The sequence below is a fragment of the Pyrus communis genome, chromosome 4 (genome assembly GCF_963583255.1).
Source record: "Pyrus communis chromosome 4, drPyrComm1.1, whole genome shotgun sequence".
Taxonomy (NCBI): Eukaryota; Viridiplantae; Streptophyta; class Magnoliopsida; order Rosales; family Rosaceae; genus Pyrus; species Pyrus communis.
Genome location: NC_084806.1, coordinates 27,987,608 through 28,007,732, shown reverse-complemented (window position 1 = coordinate 28,007,732; position 20,125 = coordinate 27,987,608). Strand labels below are relative to the sequence as shown.

General features: G+C 36.1%; 1 protein-coding gene and 1 pseudogene across 12 annotated transcripts; both read right to left on the bottom strand.

The window, feature by feature from the left end:
• Window positions 1–52: 52 nt before the first annotated feature.
• On the bottom strand, window positions 53–8,039 carry LOC137732935 (probable starch synthase 4, chloroplastic/amyloplastic; annotated as a pseudogene).
• Window positions 8,040–10,261: 2,222 nt separating this feature from the next.
• LOC137730795 (uncharacterized) lies at window positions 10,262–18,768 on the bottom strand. Of its 12 annotated transcripts, none has more exons than XM_068469757.1 (15): window positions 18,525–18,768; window positions 18,320–18,381; window positions 17,248–18,176; window positions 16,489–16,554; window positions 16,325–16,393; window positions 14,680–15,185; window positions 14,396–14,453; window positions 14,073–14,284; window positions 13,436–13,553; window positions 12,614–12,691; window positions 12,396–12,519; window positions 11,673–12,292; window positions 11,407–11,552; window positions 10,877–10,960; window positions 10,262–10,736 (listed from the first exon to the last, which is right to left on the bottom strand). In XM_068469757.1, the coding sequence occupies exons 7-15, from the start codon at window positions 14,414–14,416 to the stop codon at window positions 10,628–10,630; spliced, it is 1,512 nt and encodes a 503-aa protein (XP_068325858.1). In that variant the 5' UTR covers window positions 14,417–14,453; window positions 14,680–15,185; window positions 16,325–16,393; window positions 16,489–16,554; window positions 17,248–18,176; window positions 18,320–18,381; window positions 18,525–18,768; the 3' UTR covers window positions 10,262–10,627. The 12 variants fall into 12 exon arrangements, with proteins under 12 accessions (XP_068325858.1, XP_068325857.1, XP_068325861.1 ...); XM_068469756.1 differs by having other exon boundaries at window positions 14,680–14,975; XM_068469760.1 differs by having other exon boundaries at window positions 14,680–14,791.
• Between the last annotated feature and the right edge of the window lie 1,357 nt (window positions 18,769–20,125).

Here is a 20,125-nt window from a genome sequence, read left to right as displayed (position 1 = left end):
AGAAAGTAGGTTTTGCAGTAGACAATTACATCCACACTCACCCAAATTGCGTAAATCTGTTTCCACTAACTAATTCTTAAACTGTAACAACTTGACACCATTTTACACACATGAAACAGATACAGAAACCCAACTTTCTTATTCACCCGCTCATACCTACTCGGTTTTGAAACTGTACATCTCTAGAACCCAGCTCTCGGCAACGGAAAACCTGCATAGAGGAATACGCAAGCTCTAACATACGCATTTATGTACACGTTCACAAATTTTTCAAGGCTGTATACGCAGAAGTATGGATGTCGCAGCACTCAGCATCCCACGAGAAGTCCATTTCCATGGCATCCGTTATCTTTCTCTTCCACTTCGACGGGTTGTTTTTCTTCAAATAACAGGACAGCAGATTTCAACAACTTTAGCATCTTGATAATAATTGGGAGTTTAGAAGAGAATCTGAAAGTTTAATGCCCAGGTAAAGAATCGCATACAATTTCATCCAGGGCTTGGCTTAGAGTCATATTTCCAAACGTACAGCATATGAAACGTGAGAAATTAGTGGTCTCGTAGTTATGTTCGACAAAGTTCCTGTTCAAAGTTATAGCCAATGAGACATTTATAATTATACTTTCAAATGAAATAACAGCACAAGAAAATATAACCATCTGTACGTTTTCATTCCGAAGAAGAAAACTTACCCGAACCCCTCGTCGTTGGAGTTTACTGTAATTGGACCAGCTCCGTATATTAAAGCCTTTAGCTACATACAATGAATAATTGCACATCAGACAAGGAAAATTATTTCCGTAAGTAAATTTCTCCGGAAATTTTAAAAAGTATTCAATTAAAACTAAAAGGAGAAAAGACAGGAACATAAACTAACACTGGGGAGACGGAAAGAGAGAACTAACTGGAACTTGAAGGTCAGGGTCATGAAAAGATTGGCATAAGATAATATCAGATCCCGTGAAAACCAAATGTGATAACGCTTCATCATTCCCATCTATGAATTGTACATTTGCATCCTGCAGCCAAAGGAGAACACAAAATATGTATAGGTGACGCGAAAAGCATGCAACAACTTTTGTTCTCACATCAAAGAAATACTGCCACTTACGACCTAATAGTTATACACATCAAAAGAATAAAAAGAATCTCATAAACACAACTATGGGTTGCATTGAACATATTAGGGTCTGCAGAAACTTTTGTTAAGACGCAAAAGATCAAAATACAAAAGCAAAATTCTATAATGATTTACCACAAATGTCCTTAAAACAATGAACAAGAGGCAATGCGACCTGTACCTTCAAGGGTTCATGCAAGGATCCCAACTTGTTTACGCTTGATATTTTGCCAATCCCCATGACGATGAACTGTAGGAAGACACTTAACCATCACATCCACGAGAAACAATCTAGAAAAACAACTTAAATACCAGGTTCCTTAAGTAAAGTTTTCCGAAAGAAATGGCTAGTTATTTCTTCCCTTGCTACCAAGCACACTGACCATTATTTTTTTTTGAAATTACCCTTTGCACATCATAAAGGCGTTCAGCAAGTCTCGGCCACTAAGCCATACAATTTTCTGATGAGAAAAGAAAAAGGGGAAGTACCTACCTTTACATCAATCCTGCTAGTTTTCGAAAATATTTCCCTCAGCTTCTCCAGATCAACATCTGATACTTTAGAGAAAAGATGCATCCAACCTGATAAAATATTCGTAATTTGTTGCATTTCCAGTAAAAATCAGAAAACAAGTATAAAACCTTCCATAAAAAATGTAGGTGAAAGGAAGATAAAACAAAAAGAAAGTCAAGTTATTCTGAAGACAAGGCTTCCCTGAGCAAGCAGTCCCATACCATAGATTAATTTCAGAAAGACAATCAAGGCTTAACTTGGAATGTGGATTTTTTTGTCAGATAACACACATCTAACCGAAGAATGTTAATTTTGTCCATGTTTTCAACTTGTCACCCACCTAACATGGTTACCTAAGAAATAACAGGTTGTAACACACCAAGTACAAGCTAATGAAAACTAGGTGTTCACAGCTCAGATAATCTCAGATGCATACGTACAAGAAAAGTAGAAGCATGCTCGGATAACCCAAGGTGCTGCTGCAATGCAGCTTTGCAGACTGTTTTCCCTTTCATATCCTTCGCATTATACTGTACAGGAAGAAAGTTGTCCGTGGACGGATCCAAGGTGGAGTTGTCAAATCCACAAGGAGCAATAATCACTTTGTTTCTGAAAGAAAATGGGAACATTACATGAATTTTCTTTCAGTGTAAGAAACCAAAAGAATCTGCATGAATGTTTGAGTGAGCTACTTACTTGTGAATGTTCAAGGTAGGATCCAACCCAAGACTCAAGACTCTGAATAACCCTGCCTTTTGAAAGTATGGATGACATAATGACAACTTTATTGGAGTAAACAACTCCACCCTGCAAATTTATAGAAAATAAAACCTCCAGGGAATCCATGCCGAATATTAAAGGAAACTAGAGCTTCCGATAAAGAATGGACTTTGAAGTATGGGAAATAATATTGAATAACAAATGAAATGAGCTGGAAACCAGGACATCATAGCAATGCTGCCTTTTTATGTGTTCTCCAAACTTATATATGGAAGCTGAAATTTGAGGGAATACAATGAAAAAGCAAGGGTTGTGATTTTCACACACCCTTAACTACTTTTCCCACACCCCTTCCTATTTTTTTAATACTTAATTGGTATCCTACTATTTAATCTTTCATATATACCCTTCCTACTTTTTTATGGTAATTAATGAAAGATTAAATAGGGAGGGGTATATATGGAAGATTAAATAGTAGGATACAAATTAAGTATTAAAAAAATATGGAGGGGTGTGGGAAAAGTAGTTAAGGGTGTGTGAAAATCACAACCCAAAAGCAAACATAAAAGAACTAGAGCCTATGTATTGCAACCGTTCATAAATAAATATACTTTATTACCTTGGCCTCCTTCACAATTGTATCTTAACCGAGCCAATTTCCATTCAGTTGAAAGTCGAAATGATATATTGATTCTCATTTGAATATTTTAAATTTTATGTATCTACAATCTGAATTAAGCAGTAAACCATTCATAAAGTCACCAGGTCAAGGCTGGAATGCATTCTTATTTCACATCATACTCAGGAAAGACGGAAACAATACTCAAATCCTAACCCATGTTACATTGTCAAAATTGGACAAATTGCGGGAAGTTTCTCAGACATAAGATAAAATAGTGACTTCAACGTAAGAAGACTATAACATGCAGTCATTGAAAAATATCTATCCAACTGTGTATATTATGCATTAGTTACATGACATAAGATATATATATATATATATATATATATAAAGGACGGTGAATTCCTGTATTATCTTGCAAAAAATTATCAAGAGAAGAGAGACAGAATAGCTATGGAATACACCTTCAACATATTAACGAGATGTGCCTTGGTATTATCTTGCAAACGATCAGGACGGTGAAGTCTAGCGGGATCGAGTCCACATAACTCTAGTTTCTCTGGATGCTCAAGACACTAAAGTATCGATACACAGCATTATAAATTGGATCCATGTGAGTATGTAAAGTTAAAAAGAAAAAATATACAGCTACTTGCCTGTGAGTTGAGGTCATGGCATGTCAATAGAATTCTTGTACCTTCAAGTCCCTGTACAGATGAGGAAAAACAATTATACGGTGACACGAATTCCATGCCAAAAATAAATAAATGTTTTTCTCTAACCTGCAACCACAAGTTGGGAAGGGGCAAGAAAAATACAACAAGATACATTAGAAAAATTGACTCTCATGTGACGGAAAACTAAAGCAGCCAGTGATATCAGTACTGTGATGGACATTTAAGGTACTTAGATTGGCTTCCATGTTGACCACATAAAGTTTTCTGCCTTTCCACATCCTTTATAAATTTCCTTAAACAAGGTGCGAGTTGTATAATGCAGGACAGACACGTTACCACGTAAGCAAGCTGTTAGCATCATACCATCTTCCCCACTACATATTTTCCATAATTCACACTGAGACATTGCCCTCAAATTATATCCATAGGAAAAAGAGCTTCCTTATTCGGTCCTTATTAAGTAGCTAATTAAGTTATAGCATCTCAACCAGGAATCAAATTTGAAGTATGTATGGCTAAGTACACAATGGGCTGCGCACACTTAGCTACTTATTAGATCACTCTGTACGCATACATTATAAATTTGTGTCAATATATATCAAATACGTCTTCCAAGTTGCATTGCATTAAGTTTCATCAAATGAAATGAATTACATGCAAATTTATTCTTTGAAAATGAATATTAAAAGAAAGGTTCATGCTCGGGAGCAAAGAGAAGGATGCGGTAGTACTTATTTAATGGTATTCAATATAGAGCAAAGAAAATACAGTTTTAAGCTGTACCTGTTTAACAGTAATATCCCAGAAAAGTGGCCCAATAATAGCAGTCTCCCAGTTGTGGATATGTATCACATCAGGATGCTTTCCAGATTTTATGATATAATCCAATGAAGCACAGGAGAAATAGGTAAACCTGAATGCATCAAATACATGAACCATCACAGAAGAAATTGTTCATGGCAGAGCTAGATACCATATTAGATATAATCTCCTAAATATGGAGATACGGCACCACAAAAGTTAGGCCTTTTCTTGTATAGAGAGAGTAAGATACCCATGAGTATCTGAATTCATGATGGTTTTAAAAGCCCAAAGTGCTCAATATAATTTTATTTCTATGAGAGCATACTAGTTCAAAGTAACCCACTTTCAGTTCATAATACTTTAAGAAAAGGCCAATCTTACGAACCTATGTTTTAGTAAGGTTTTTTCCTCTAAGAACCTCATCAAAATACAACCCAAAGATAAATCGTCAAGAATATGAGTGAAAATTATACCGACCTTTCAAAGTCATCTGAGTAGCCATATAGCCTCTCACGATTGAAAAAGGATGAGTAGTATACTGGTTGAATTAAAGTAACTCCAATGCCATAGACAACGCTGCATAACAAGTAGATAAAGCTAGATAAATACAGAATTTCAAACATAACACTATAACAACACAGATGCTTTTCTAATAAAAGAGCTAGTTAGAAGTTAGTTGGTACTTGGGATCTAGAACACAGATGCGCACACGCACGCACGCACGCACCCAAACAGACAGACACATGAAAGACCTCACCACCACACAGTCCAAGTCGATCAACGTACTAATCTGGTTTCTTAATTTTTCCCCTTTTAGTCTTATGATCCTCAGCAAGAGAGGGCCCATTTAAAAAATAAAAAACATAGCCACAATAGGCTCATGATCATAATACCATGGCCAGTTAATGGGCAATACCCATGAGCCTGGTCAAGTCTGACTTCATATGTTACTGTTAGAACTCAAGTTCTCACGTAAACGGGTTAGCCAAATGTTGTCAGCGGTGTACCTTGAACCCAGATATATTCGACTATTACCAAACTGAATTTTCTAAAGCAAACATAAATATAGTGTACAAAGAAACAACTCAAGCTTACCCGGTCCAGATTTGTTCCCATGCAACTGACCATTGTAATACGAATACCATTAGATCCTTCTTTCCCAAAATTATATCTTCGGAAACAACAAATTGAACAAAGAAAAAGAGAACATTCACATTTTCCATATTCTGCAATCCTACAGGTTTTCTATCTTCATGACCGCGCATTCTAATGAAATAAGCGGCAAGTCTAGAATACTTCAGATCCCATGAGAAAAGAACAGACCTAAGTGAACATACTTGGTGTAACTATCTCTTCCATCAGCATTCCTACATCAGACTCTGTTTCCTCTATCTCCCTTGGCCGTTAGGAATGCGGCAGGCAACTGAATTAAGCAAGAGCTACCTAGTAGATTTCTTGGACTACACGAGGATGTGTCAATAGCATACTACTGCCAGAGTACCTACAACAGGTTTCACTAAACCAATATTATTGTCACAGTTTCATCTTTTCTTCTAGTTATCAACTTATGATTATCCACCCATACTTATGAGAGCAATTTTTGTCTTAAAGTTCTCTATCAAAGAAAACAATATTTAGGTCTTCCATAGTTAAGCACTCTGAGTAAAGAGAAACAAAAATTACAAAGGAGGTCCCATAATTACTTGGGAAGGACCTCCACCAAATTCCCCTTCCTTTGTAGTGCACAAGACAAGCCTGTCACATATGAAGCCAAGGATCCAAAAGAGACCGGGCGTGCCATTTCCGTGCATACATGGACAATGTGAAAGCCATTCCTGAAAGTTTCAAAATAAAACATAACATCACTTTTTGAAAGAGAAAGAAGCGACAAAAAGAATGAGAGTAAAATGCCGATCTCCCCTCTGAACTTCACCTAACTTTTGATTTACCCCCTAAGCTTTTAAATTGGAAAATCAAGGACTTAAACTAATTTTTTTGGCCAATTCCTCCTCCCCCCGGGCCCCGGCCGTTAGTTTTTCATAAATTCCAGCCAAATAAATGTTAACTCTTATTGTGTGCACACCACATGACTTTCCCTTGAGAACAAAAGCATCACTTCGCTAGACCTTCAGATGCAAAAGCTATAGAATCACACAGATTTGCATAGGTCAACATTCAGAAATCTAGGTTTTTCAATTATTTTAAAGAACGAAGCGACCGAACTACCTCACATGTTGTGCATATGTTTTCATTTAACAGAAATTTGGATTGGAAAGATTGGTATATTTTGTATGTCAAATATGCAAACCACTACCTTTTGATTCTCTCGGAGAAGTGACGGAGTTCAGCTAGAATCTCAGTGTCTCCTTTCTGCAGGGTGTCATTAAATACTTCAGGTCAGCAAAATTTGTTATCCATATCCAGCCTTCTCAAATCGGATGCCTCCATGGTGGTAACCATTCCATTAAGGACCATTGAATCTATCCGAAAGAGTGGCTCCCAACAGCTTACCCTTCTGGTTTACAGTACATCAACAGAAAGACACTCTTAAACTAACCCTCATGAACTCTATATACTTCTTTCACTTTTGAAGAACATGATCACCGACAATTGTCCAAAACAAGTAAAACAACAAATATTTCATCACATAATGGTACATAAGCCTAAATTAGACCTTTAGTTCCCATGGTTTAGGCTCAATTCCACTGTACGTTTTATAATTCCAATTTCAGTAAGTTCATTTGTATAGATTAGTTCCCCATCATTTTCAACGTGCTCCAAATTTACATTTCTGTCACATTGTTTGACGAAAACTTTCAAATTATAACCAAAGCATGTTCACCATGGCCCGACTTCTGATTGTTAGAAACACCGCACCAAATTCTTAGAGTTCAGAATACAAGAAATACTAATACTTATCAGGGATGATTAAGGTACCTTGAGGTCTTGCAATGGCAGCCTGCTTTTCCAGCTCCAGTTGCTCAATCCTATCCACCAACAGCTCTTTCTATCTGTTGATTTTGTTGAGTTCTTCTACCGCCTTAACGCGTTGCTGGTTTAACCGCAGAATATCTGAATTTTCATTCCAAAAGTGGAATGGAATTAAAACAAGTTAAAAATAAATAAATAAATAAACAGAGAGGAAAAAAAAAAAAAAAAAAAGCCACAAATAACATGAATTGCAATTGAGGAGTTTGGTTTTGGCTTACTCTACTGAGCTTCTCTGAAGAGTTTCCAAATGTCTTCGGCCCGAGAGACTGACTCCGCATTTCCATCGCCCTTAACCCTAAAATTAATTGAGCTTGGAATGATTAGATCAAAGTACAGCAGAAAATTGAGGTTTTAGAAAATAATGATAACAATTAAGTGACTGACTTCATTTCTGAGGAGGAGGAGGAGGCATTGACGGCGGAGCAGCAAACTAGTGGAGTTAGAGGTTTCTGATGCGGTGGTTGCCATTGCCACGGGCGGAGGATCGAGCTGCTCATCAGCGCCTTCATTTTTCCGACCAAACTGGTTTGAGTAATGGAGGACGAGGAGACGATAAAAGTCGTGATTTTTCTTTTCTGTAATTTATTAATTTTGACTTAATTAGCGTTGAAATCACAATAATTTTTATTAAAATATTACTTACCTGTATCCGCAACGCAACCGGCTAACTTTACTGAATTCGTTCTTTTTTGTTTTTGGTAACGGGTTTGGTGATTTTCTGTCGGATTGGATCGGCAACAAATATTTCAATACCAATTTAGAAAAGTTTTGGACTCGAACATTAATTTTACTTTTGGATTATTAGAATTTATCAGAAATTTCGAAACATAATTTAGATTTCCTACAATTTGCAAGGCTTTGATCCATTCATACACGATATGCAATTTATGCTCATGCTTCATCTCAAACTATCATGTGGAGACCACTTCATGCACCTAAACTCGAAATTAATTTTGATGGCTGCCGATGGGTTCATCATTAGAGATGCTAATGATTCACCTGTTGTGGTTGGTGCCTACAATCCTAGAGAAGTTACAATTTTTGTTGCTGAAGCTCTTGCTCCTCGTGATGCTTTGAGATTTGCAATAGTCAAACGTTTCAAGGACATGTATGTTGAAGGAGATTCCAAACTTATTATTGATGTCATTTTGAACAAGTGTAGTACATCTTCTGACAATCATTGACGACATTATATCTCTTGCCAATTCTTTTTCTTTTATCTCTTGATCACATGTCTTTGTGAGGCGAATTTTCTTGCTGATGTCATTACTAGTGTTGACCACTCGATATAGGATACTTATATTTGGGATAGTCATTTCCCATTACTGCTACAAATACATTTTTATAGGGAGCAGTTCTACTAGAGGTTTTTCTCTTTAATTAAATTTCTTTTTCATAAAAAAAAATTAATGAAAATGGCTTCAAAACTTTGCATTTTAACCAAAAATCATAAGAACAAAAAATTAAAAAAAACATAAAATATAAACATGTGTCAGCGCACGTCCCCCCAACCCCGCCCTCCTCCAATATAATTAAATAAGAAAAATACATGAAAATATTATATTATGTATGAATTAGCTAACTATAACAACCATTTTTGGGTCTTTCACAAAGCAAGATAACACAAACACACATCTGGTACTATAATCTTGTAAGGTGTATTTTCATGCATATAATAAATAATATATAAGAATGATATATGTATATTTCACTCTTACCTACCTAAGGCAAAAGAAATAATATACATATATACAAAGTGTAGTACCGTTAAGTTTCATAAACAATGTAGTATCGTTAAGTTTCATAAATAGTGTGATAAGTTTCATAAATATTGTACTAAGTTTCATAAACGGTGTAGTAACGTTAAGTTTCATAAACAGTGTAGTAAGTTTTATAAATAGTATGTGTGAGGGCATGAGGGTCCCGTGCGTCATTTTTTTATTTATTTTGTTAATAATAAAATTATGTCTTTTTTAATTAAAATTTAAGTTCTTTTGTTATTTTTATTAAATTTAAGCATTTTTCATTAAATAAGTTATAGCATGATTTTTTTAATTAATAAACTTGACCCAAACCGTTTTCATGAAAATTTCCCAAAAAATAGGCTTTAAAATTTTTCCAACTTTTATGTATGCACCATTTAATATATTTTTCTATTTTTGTGATCTTTGTAGTTCAGTACGTGTGGATTATGTATATATTTTTATTGTGATCTTTGTACATCAGTACGTTTGGATTATACACACACACACATATATTAGACAGGACAATGTTTGTGAAGTTTGCATTTCATTTCCCTTTCCAAATTGATACTTAATTTTTTGAATATTTCTATGAAAATATCAACAATTTCGTGGATATTTTAAACAATGATAGTAGCCGACAAAGCAAAGGTGAATCAACAGCCAGAATTAAAAGTAAGATACACAATATTTTTGATAAAAAGAAATAATGCTTTCAAGGACTTTCTGGTTGAACTCTTGAACCAAAAGCCACAAGTCAAACTCAACTCTTTAAAACTGAAGCTCCACTTTAGCTTGAGATAAGATTCCTAAGCAGAGACGAGTCCTTCACAAGAAACATATGGATTCTGATCTGAAACATGCACCTGACTCACTTACACTACTCTCAATCTCAAATTTTCTCATTTTTTATTTTTTCTAATAAAAATATGGATCGCCTACAATGCGAGTAATACGAATATTAAGCAAGATCTAACGGGTGGCTTTAACTCCTTGTATGCAAAGATCTAATCCCCTAATTTTCATAAACCACTAAGCAGTACGTACCATGGAAGAAAAGTTGCCAAAATATATCCGAAAATACTTCCCGACGCACCTTGGGTGTCATTCTGTTTATTTGTAGGCGGAGGGGTGTTTTGCAAAACCAAAAATAAAGCCACAAAATGCATCTTCATCCCCGCTCTCCAGCACCCAAAAAACTACATTCTACATTATTTTACATTGGAAATACATTTGAATTTGCAACCAAAAAAATCTCCTACAACTTCAGGATAATTTAGTCCCAAAACATCAACTCCGCTTTTACAAGAGCAAAATACAATGGTGGTGGGACTTAAATTGACCAAAGAATTTTTTTTTTTTTTTTGGTTATATTTTTGTCAAGTGAGGCGAAAAAAATTCCCCTTCCTTCACTTCCCTTCCCTGTGGCTGGTCACTCTAATGACCGAGCTTACGCTTGCGATTTTGTTTAGCCATCCGTTCCCTCCTTTCTTCTTCTTCTATCAACCTAGCCTGCTCTTCGTCCTCCCTTCTTGCGATTAGCGCACTGCAACATCACAACAAATATATAATCTCAGAAAGGCTCATACACCACAATGTACGTTATCTATCACAGATACAAGTGCAGTTAGTGCTAAGAAATCACACAATCATGATACTTTACTGATAGTGAAACACCATGCTTACCTTCGTCTCTCCTCCTTCATAATATCCTCAAAGTTCGCCTCCATATCACTATCGTCGTCGTCACTAGCGTATCTTTCTGGTTGACTGCAAGAATATCGGATTGATAATTAGAACAATATTATACAGTTCCTAACTTCCTTAACCATCAAAGTTTCAAACCAAGATGAAAATTCTTGTAATGGGCATCTCCCAATACGCTCGGCTCTAGTAATGGCCAACACCAGGCAAATTTCAATCTCTGATATTTTACAAAATCATTCCATAAATTCCAATTTGTTAAGATCAGGCTTGTCACCAAGTTAAAATACCTTCAGGCTTCAATTGTATATAAAAAAATGAAATAGAAAAAAACATATTTGGCAGGCATTTAACTTTTACATTGTTAACCATGAATTGACCAAAAACGGCTAAACTGCATTCAGTAGCCCAATGTCATTTCAGTAAAGCTGAATTTTGAAATCAACCTCAGGCTTTACAACCATTTAAAAATTCAGAACAGAAGAATAAAAAATAATGAAAACGCTACTTACCGAAACATTTTTCTGATCTCACTTCTAAAATCCAGACCCGGTTCATCATCATCTGGGTGCTGTCTCATAGGCTTCTTTTTGGGAGGACGCTCGTGAGACACAGGACGTGACGAGATTTGCCTTTGCATTTGTGGCTTGTTTACGTGCTAAATTCCATGAAAAGTTAACAGATATTATGCACTTACAAAAAAAACTACAGAAGTAGGTCTCTGGAAAATTTACCATTCAAGGGAAAGAAAATATGTAGCAGATGATGGGATTCATACCTGAGGTCTTGACAATCCTGATGACTGTTTCGGTAACACTTTGGGCTTATTAGATTCTCGTACTTCTTTTTTTTGTTGCAACTGCTGCCTTGGAATAGATGACTGCAACTTTGAAAGAGGTGGTTTGGTGGGCACACCAGACATGGGATTCTTTAGGCCTGGTGTAGAAGCTTTCCTCTCAGTGGTTGAAGCAGGCATCTTAGATGGCAATCCTTTTGTCTCTAGAGGCCGGCCAGGCCCATTTCCACCGTTGCTACCAAGCTGTCTTCTCGAGTCCATTGATGTTGCATCGGGTCGTCTACTGGCAGAACTCAACTTATTGGGCCCCACTTTAGAATGCATCTGTCCATTCGTAGATACCAGTTTCCTTTCATCACGACGGCCAGGTACAACTCTACCATTATTTGCTGAAGGTACATGTCTGCCATTATTTGCTGAAGGTACATGTCTACCATTATTTGCTGAAGGTACATGTCTGCCATTATTTGCTGAAGGTACATGTCTGCCATTATTTGATGAAGGTACGGGTCTGCCATTATTTGATGAAGGTATATGTCTGCCATTATTTGATGAAGGTATATGTCTGCCATTATTTGTCGCCATTTGACTAGATCGCACCTCTTTAACATCAGCAAAAAACCCATATAAGTTCCTCGATGAAAATAGAATGTTCAATGACCCATAAATAGAGAGCCAGATAAGAGGTAGTAGATCACAACACACCAGAATTTGAAACAGAGGCATTTTGAGGTGGTCGATCTTTTGTAGGGGCTGGGGGCTCTGCATCGTCAGAAAGTAAAAACGAGTAATCTCTTGTATCCTTAATCTTTTGTACTTTACTCTTAACCTGCACCTTCCAGAAATTCCATTAGCACATAATAAGGCAACTAGAAGACTAATTCAGAGGTAAAACACCAACAAAAACAATTTGCTCCAAGCACCTCATTAATGACTTTGGGTTTCTGATCATTTGATACAGATTTCGTTACAGCAGAGGTTGATCCAGAGCTCTTCTTGTTCTGCAAAGGAAAGTGCCATCATCAAATTAATGCACTATAACTTATAGACATGTTTTTGTGCTAAAACAAAAAAGAAGAGTTGCAACAAAATATTTTTCTGCAACAAGAATTTAGGCATGTAAAAAATCTTATTAAGCATATCATTGTAAACATTAGCATGTTCATAAAATGAAGAGAGTTCCAAGAAAATATTTTTTTTTGTTACATAAAAAGGAATAGCTAATGCGGGGGTTAAAAACTAAACAAAATAAGCAGCAAGACACAAATCAGGCATGCCAAGTAAGTCATAAAGTTTCAAGATATAAACCTATACGGGTAAATCTAGAAATTCCCAGACCCTCACCAAGAACTGAGTTATCGGTAACACTTTCATCAAATTTAAGATTAGAACCAATAAATGAGGTGGAAAGCAAAAGCAACTCCAAAATGGTTCTAGCAACAATAAGATTGTAAATTACACAACATGGAAAGAAGAATCTCAAATAATATGCACGTCAAATGAATTTCTTTGAACAAACTAAAGTTCCCAAAAATTTCCACAAATAACAAGATACGACATAACACAGAAATTACAGGGCCAAAACTATCCCATAATCATTTTGGGATCAGGACGGCATAAGTGAACTCATTATATGTGTAAAGTGTAGACCAATTGTATATGACAGGTACAGAAAAAAGTCAATGTGAGGAAGTAATGTTATGAATTTATGAGCTATATCAAAAAGGGGGAGTAATAATTCATACATGATGGACAGAGTTGGTAGAACTGGATGTTAGGTGCTTGGTTTCTAACAACGATTTGCTTTCTTGAATCACTCTCTCAGCAATAACTGGTTGAGATGGGCCAAAGAAAGATCCAAAACTGTAGAATAAGTAGGGAAACAATTTAAAATCAATTTCAAAACTTCTAATTTACCAATTACCACTATATTGTCCACAGAAAAATTATGAAACAAATCATCTGTCTGATAACCTCATCACAAAAAAAGAAAACAAGGAACTGCAAATAAAGTTGCAAGGATGACAACTCTTCAGAATGTATTCTCATTTCTCTATTTTACTTTCAGACGGTGATACCCCTGGAAAAAAAACACATTAGCCTGTCCTAGAAATTGCAACTATAAAACCTATATTGTTATAGGCATTGGTAGAATGCAAGCAAATCAATACATTACAGAACTATTTTAGTTGCATCACTTATTGCTACCCTACAACTTCAGATAACAAGGCCATATATTGTTCATCAAATAATCATTGGTTACTTACAATAAGGAAGCATTGAACCTAGTAGTAGAAACAAACAAAACTGCCTGCCTTGTCTTACTAAGAAAGCATGGATATTCCACGAAGGAAAACCAGCGATTATATAGTAGTTACTCACTTGTCATAGGGGAGCTTCTTCTTTTTATTACTGGAGTTGGCCAAAGAAGAACCGCTTTTCTTCTTTCGTAATTGTTCTTTCAAGCGTTGTCTCAACTCAAGGTATGCCAATGCTTCCTTGGTAGGCTTTGGATCTTCCTCTTCCTCTTCATACCCTTCACCATCCTCATCGTCCTCATAATCCTCATATTCGTCGCCTGATTGACCATAATCCTATCCCAAAAAATTGTCAAACTAATTTTCTTCAAAAAATAATAAGAGTATCAATATCGAAAATTTACATATAATAAAAAACAGATTGACGAAGATCCAAAATTTGCTTACATCTCTATCATATCCCTGCATTTCCCTCTCGAATTGAACAATTACAAATGCAAAGTACCTGAAAAATCACAAAAGAAAACCCTAATTCTTATCATGTTGAACTGAAACAACTGTTCAAAATCGGCAATTTTTGTCAAATCAAACAATTATAACCAAAACCCATATAGGCTCTGTTCGATTCCATGGATTTGGCATCGCAGTCCGGATGCATAAATTTCATTCCAAAACTATGAAATTCCAATCCCAAATCTCCTTAAACTGAAAATTAGAACGAAACTACTCACCTGAAATTCCTTTCAACCACAACGCCGATCGAAAATCTTAAGGCCTCTGAAATCGAGGATAATCTGTGCGGAGCCGCTAAAAGTACGATTCCGATTACCCTGCCTTCAAGCCCTAGGCATCGAAAATCAAGTTCAATTTGAAGACAAATGGATACGATGCGATCAGAATTCTCGAAGAGAGAATCTGCAAGCCCTAATTTGTACAGCTTTGGGGTTCGACATTACTCTGAAACGGAGAGTCCAATTTTCGGAATAAAAATAGCAATAGTGTCCACGCGTTGCTGCGGGTGTTGAAACTATTGGATGTAAAAATGCATAAAAAAACATGTGAATATGGTGTAAAATGATATGTAAGCCAGTTTTGTATTGAGAAGGCAGGCACACATCTTAATTAAAGCGAAAAATGATGTCTAAGGATTAGATCTAGTATATTTCAGCTAATGATACAACTGCCTCTGAATTCCTTGCTGCAAACTTGCCTATTGAAAAGCCTCTGAATTTATAGCCTAAATAAGCATCGCACCATTAAATCACATTATTAAATCGGAATAAAAACATTGAAAAACATATAAACTCATGCCCAACTTTGATATCTGAACAAAACAAAGCCTTCAGATCAAAGCAAAAAACTGAAGATGGTTAACTGAATTCAATAAAAACTGAAATATGATTACCCTTAAGCATGCTTTTTTTCAGGAATCAGTAAAACTTGAAAATATCCCAAACAGACTCTTATACCTCATGTATCCAATAGAGCTTAAATTTCTAAGGGAAAAACTTGAAATCATATGCGTAAGAGTTGTGTTCACTTTGCCAGATAAAAGTGAGAAAGACAGTTTTCCAAAATTCTAATAACTTTACACATTATGAATTTCGCAACAAAACACATTGGTTCCAGCACTAACAACATAAAAAGTTTTAAAATTGCAATCTAAACTAATGTTTTCTTTCTTCCTCTCCCTGTTCGTAAAACATGAAGACAAAGCTTTCCGAAATTCCAACGAATCCTCTCATTTCTTCGCAAAAATCATAAATATATTTGAATCCAACAATTATCAATGCATTTTAAAACTGGAAAAAAGCAGGACATAAAACTTATCCAAAATATAAGAAGAGCGTCACAGGTGCCAGCAGATCTCAAATTCATTAACCGAGCAACCAAAATGTACTGTTTTAGCCGGGGAAAGGCCCAACAGAAAAAAGTCAAACCATAAAAAACATACTGAAAAAATTTTCCAGCCCCCTGCTGCACCAACAAACTGTGTATCTACAATTTGATAGCGTTTCTACCAGACATATACCAAATCGCATTAATGATTATTAAACTTGACCCTACACTACATATGAAAATTTACTCATTGCTCTGACAAATCACTCTCACAAATCCAAAATAACATAGATATCACTCTTCTAATTTTATCACGACTACCTCAAATCTTATGAATCAAGCATAACCATCACAGCAAGTCAAATGAAAAAAAGCAGCTGTGGATTTAAATAAAATTGCTAGCACAAAAATCAGCAAGAAAACATGCATTACCAATTAACAACCCAAACATGCACAAAAAAGGTCCCAAATCACCAAAACAAAACCAAAAAAAAGTAAAATTTAGCCGCAAAGAAAACAAATAATACATTTATATACCTTTAGCACAGAGAGTTCCAAGAATCAGAATCGAAAATCCAAAAATCTGAAAGGGACGGTTTCCCGAATCTGGAAAACAAAATGCATCAGACACGCACAATAACGATCCAACGAAAAAAAAAGAAGATCCAAACCATATAAGCTGATAAACAAGCAAAACTCACCTGGAAACGCTGGATTAGATCGGTCTCAACCAAGTTCGAAGCGAACCCAAGATGGGCACAAAATTTCTGAAATCAAAGAGCAAAGCCCATGAGATATTAACAAAAAGCGTCCAAAGGGCTTCTTTAGCCAACTCACTTTTTTTATGTACAAACATTAGTCTTTTAACACAAATTTTCAACATTGTCTGCGTGTTCACCAAAAACACAAAGGCTTCCAAAATTCCAACGACCCTTTTAATTTCTTCTCAAAAATTCAAAATCCATTTTAATCCAAACTGGAAAAAAGCAAAACTATAAAAAAGCACACGCAAATAATTTTAAAACAACCGCACTCACACAGTTTATATCACCAAGAACATATAAAAAAAATTTAAATCACAATCTAAACTAATGTTTCCTCTCCTCTCCGTGTTTGTAACCCCCTGCAGCATAAAACCCAGAAAAACAAACCTTCACACAACCTCAACAACTCCTCTCATCAAAAACTACGAATCCGTTTAAATCCAATAATTACCAATCAATATCCGAATCAGAAAAAAAGCAGAAGCGCAAAAAAAATACCCAAAAAATTACAGCAACGTTGCAAATACCAGCAAATCAGAGATTTGCCAACTGAAGAACAAAAACGCAAAATTCTCCTTTAACAGGGAAAACCAAAGAGAGCACCACAATTGACAATAAAAGGAAACGATTAAGGTTTCATCAAAACAAAGGAAAAACCAAAAATAAAAACCAAAAGAAAATGATTATAAAATAAACCTTAGTTGGATCACACTTGTTCCACAGCGGGCTGCAAAGACGCCACCCTTGAAAAGAGGTGTAAATCGGCCAAAAACCCAGCCACAACCCAGAAATCCCAAACGGAAAAAGGGGGAAACAGCAGGAATTCTTTACCCCAATTAGAGATGTCGAAACCCTCGGAACGCAAAAAATCCCGAATCTAAATAGACGCACAACGGCCCGGCAACCACAAAATCCCTTAAACCACGAAAATCAGAAACCCTTTCCGCGAAAGAAAGCACGGATATCACAGGAAACAGAGGATTGGAAGAAAGAACAGCCAAAACGAAAAGAGCAAAAGCCGAAATCAAGAAAAGCAACGAAGGAACAAAACCCTAACTCAAGATGACTCTCAAAGTCGAGAGAATAAGATGAGCGCCTCGTGGAAAACAGGGACACAAACGGAAAGAAAACAGAGAAGCGAGGGCAGTTCCGTCCGGACACTGGTGATCTACAGTGCCGGGGAAACTCACGTTTAGTATGTACAAGAAGTTAGAACAAAACCAATATTTTTACATAAGAACAGAAAAGACGGAGACAGAGCATCAACTAAGAGCAGAAGACAGCAGAAATCATAAGAAAGCATATTAAAGCAGGCAAAAAAGATGGAGACAGAGCATCAACTAAGAGCAGATTTCCTCCAGATTTGCTTAATGCAAAACCATAAAGTGAGTTGTAATCTAAAGGCTCCTACCTTAAAATTAGACGTATTTATCAAATATATCATTTAATAATCCTCACGCATGTAATTATCCTAAATAATCAAATGCGAAACATATATCATAATCTTCGGTTGAGAAAGTCAGTTTGTTTTATTGGGTTTTCACTATTTTCAAAATCAATATCAAATTTTGTAAGGATGAGAAAAGAATTTACCTTTTGTTCTTTCTTAACTTTAGCTACTTCAGCTACATAACCGGAAAAAAATTAATTTAATTATAGTTTAACTAATCTGGGTTAAGATTAATCAAAAAGCTTGGAAATTTCAGATATAAAATCACACCTCAAGCTGCAAGTAGAATCAAAACTATGGAATTTCAAAACCACTCACCTTAAACACAGAGGTCTTCGCAGCCTTCAAAGAAAAGTCACAAACTCGAAAAACCCAATCTCCTGAAATCGAAAACAAAAACTAAATTAACCATCATCACCCAGAATCCGAAGCTACAAAGAAAATTCCCAAAATCAGAACAAAAAACCCATTTAAAATCCCAATTTACACTCGCAAGAACATAAAATTCAAAACAAAGAATTACCCAAATCAAATCGGCAGCAGGAGATGCAATCTTTTATGGGCTTCAAATTTTCTTCAAATCGAGACCAAATTCGCTAATTTTCAGCAAGAGAGCGTTGCCGTTTTAACCCCCGCCGAATAGATCTAAACCAATTTGAATGACTTAGCGTTTTCTGGAAGAAAGCAAGGCACATAGAGAAGTGGAGATCGGAGAGCAAGGCAAAGAGAGGTTTGAGAGAAACAAAAGGCTTCTGAGAGAGAGAGAGAGAGAGAGAGAAAAGAAAAGAAGAATCCGGAAGAGAAACGTTGTGGTCTGCGAAGAACACGCGTGGCAAAGGAGGGCAAATCCGCCCTTTAACTGTTCAACCAAGTGAAAAAAACGCCAGCAAATGAACCAAATGGAGGGTATTTTTGCCATTTTACTGTCCGTGAACAGTGCATCCGAGTTTGGGTAAATAATGATGATTTAAATACATCCCATCAAATAAATATTGTACTGTTATAAAAGGATTAAAGTTTGAGAGATAACCTTTTAAGTGGTGGGTGCAAGGTAAATGTAAAATGCCACACTAAAATTATAACACAGGCAGATAACAAATAAAAAAGCAGAGGAGTAGATGATGTTACTGATATTTTTCTCTAGTTTTCTTTCTTCTTCTTATTTTCTTGTAACTTACAAACATGCGGAGTGCTCTATTTATAGAGCGTCTCCAAACTGATGCAGTTAATGCATCCTGAAATTTAAAACGTATCCTCTAACATTACAATTCACTTTCCAATTTCACTTTGCATGGGCATTGAAAACTTTGCCCATGCAGAAGACTTTTGCTTTGTGGGCATTCATTGCCATCAGACATTAGACTTTTCAACACTCCCCCTTGGATGCCCACATATCAACATGAGTTGCCTCGTTAAAACCTTGCTTGGAAAAACCCAGTGGGAAAAAACCATAGCGAAGGAAAAAGAGTACAACTTTTCCTGGATCGTTGATATAGTGTCAAGTATGCTTATGTTGCCTCGTTAAAACCTTGATAAGAAAAACCCAGTGGGAAAAATCCTAATCGAAGGAAAAAGAGTACAACAAGCATGTATCAGGGATGCTCCCCCTGATATGTATCTCTCCCTGATTCCGCATTTTCCAAATTTAGCTGTTTGGTAAGTTGACGTAATTCGATGCCTTGCACTAACTTCTGAAATGTGCACTTTGGTAAAGATTTGGTGAACAAGTCTGCCAGATTTTCATTTGAACGGATTTGTCTGACTTCAATAACTTTAGCCTTCTGAAGCTCATGTGCACTGAAAAACTTTGGAGATATGTGTTTAGTCTTATCGCCCTTGATGAATCCTTCCTTCATTTGGGCAACACAGGCTGCATTATCTTCATGGATGACAGTTGGATTGTCTGTCTTCGAAGTTAGACCACATGAATTCCGGATATGATGGATCATTGATCTTAACCAAGAACATTCACGACTTGCTTCATGTAAAGCAAGTATTTCTGAATGATTTGAAGATGTAGCAACTAATGTTTGCTTGGTTGAGCGCCATGAGATTGATGTATCTCCATTCTTAAACACATATCCAGTTTGTGAGCGGGCTTTATGCGAATCAGAGAGGAAGCCA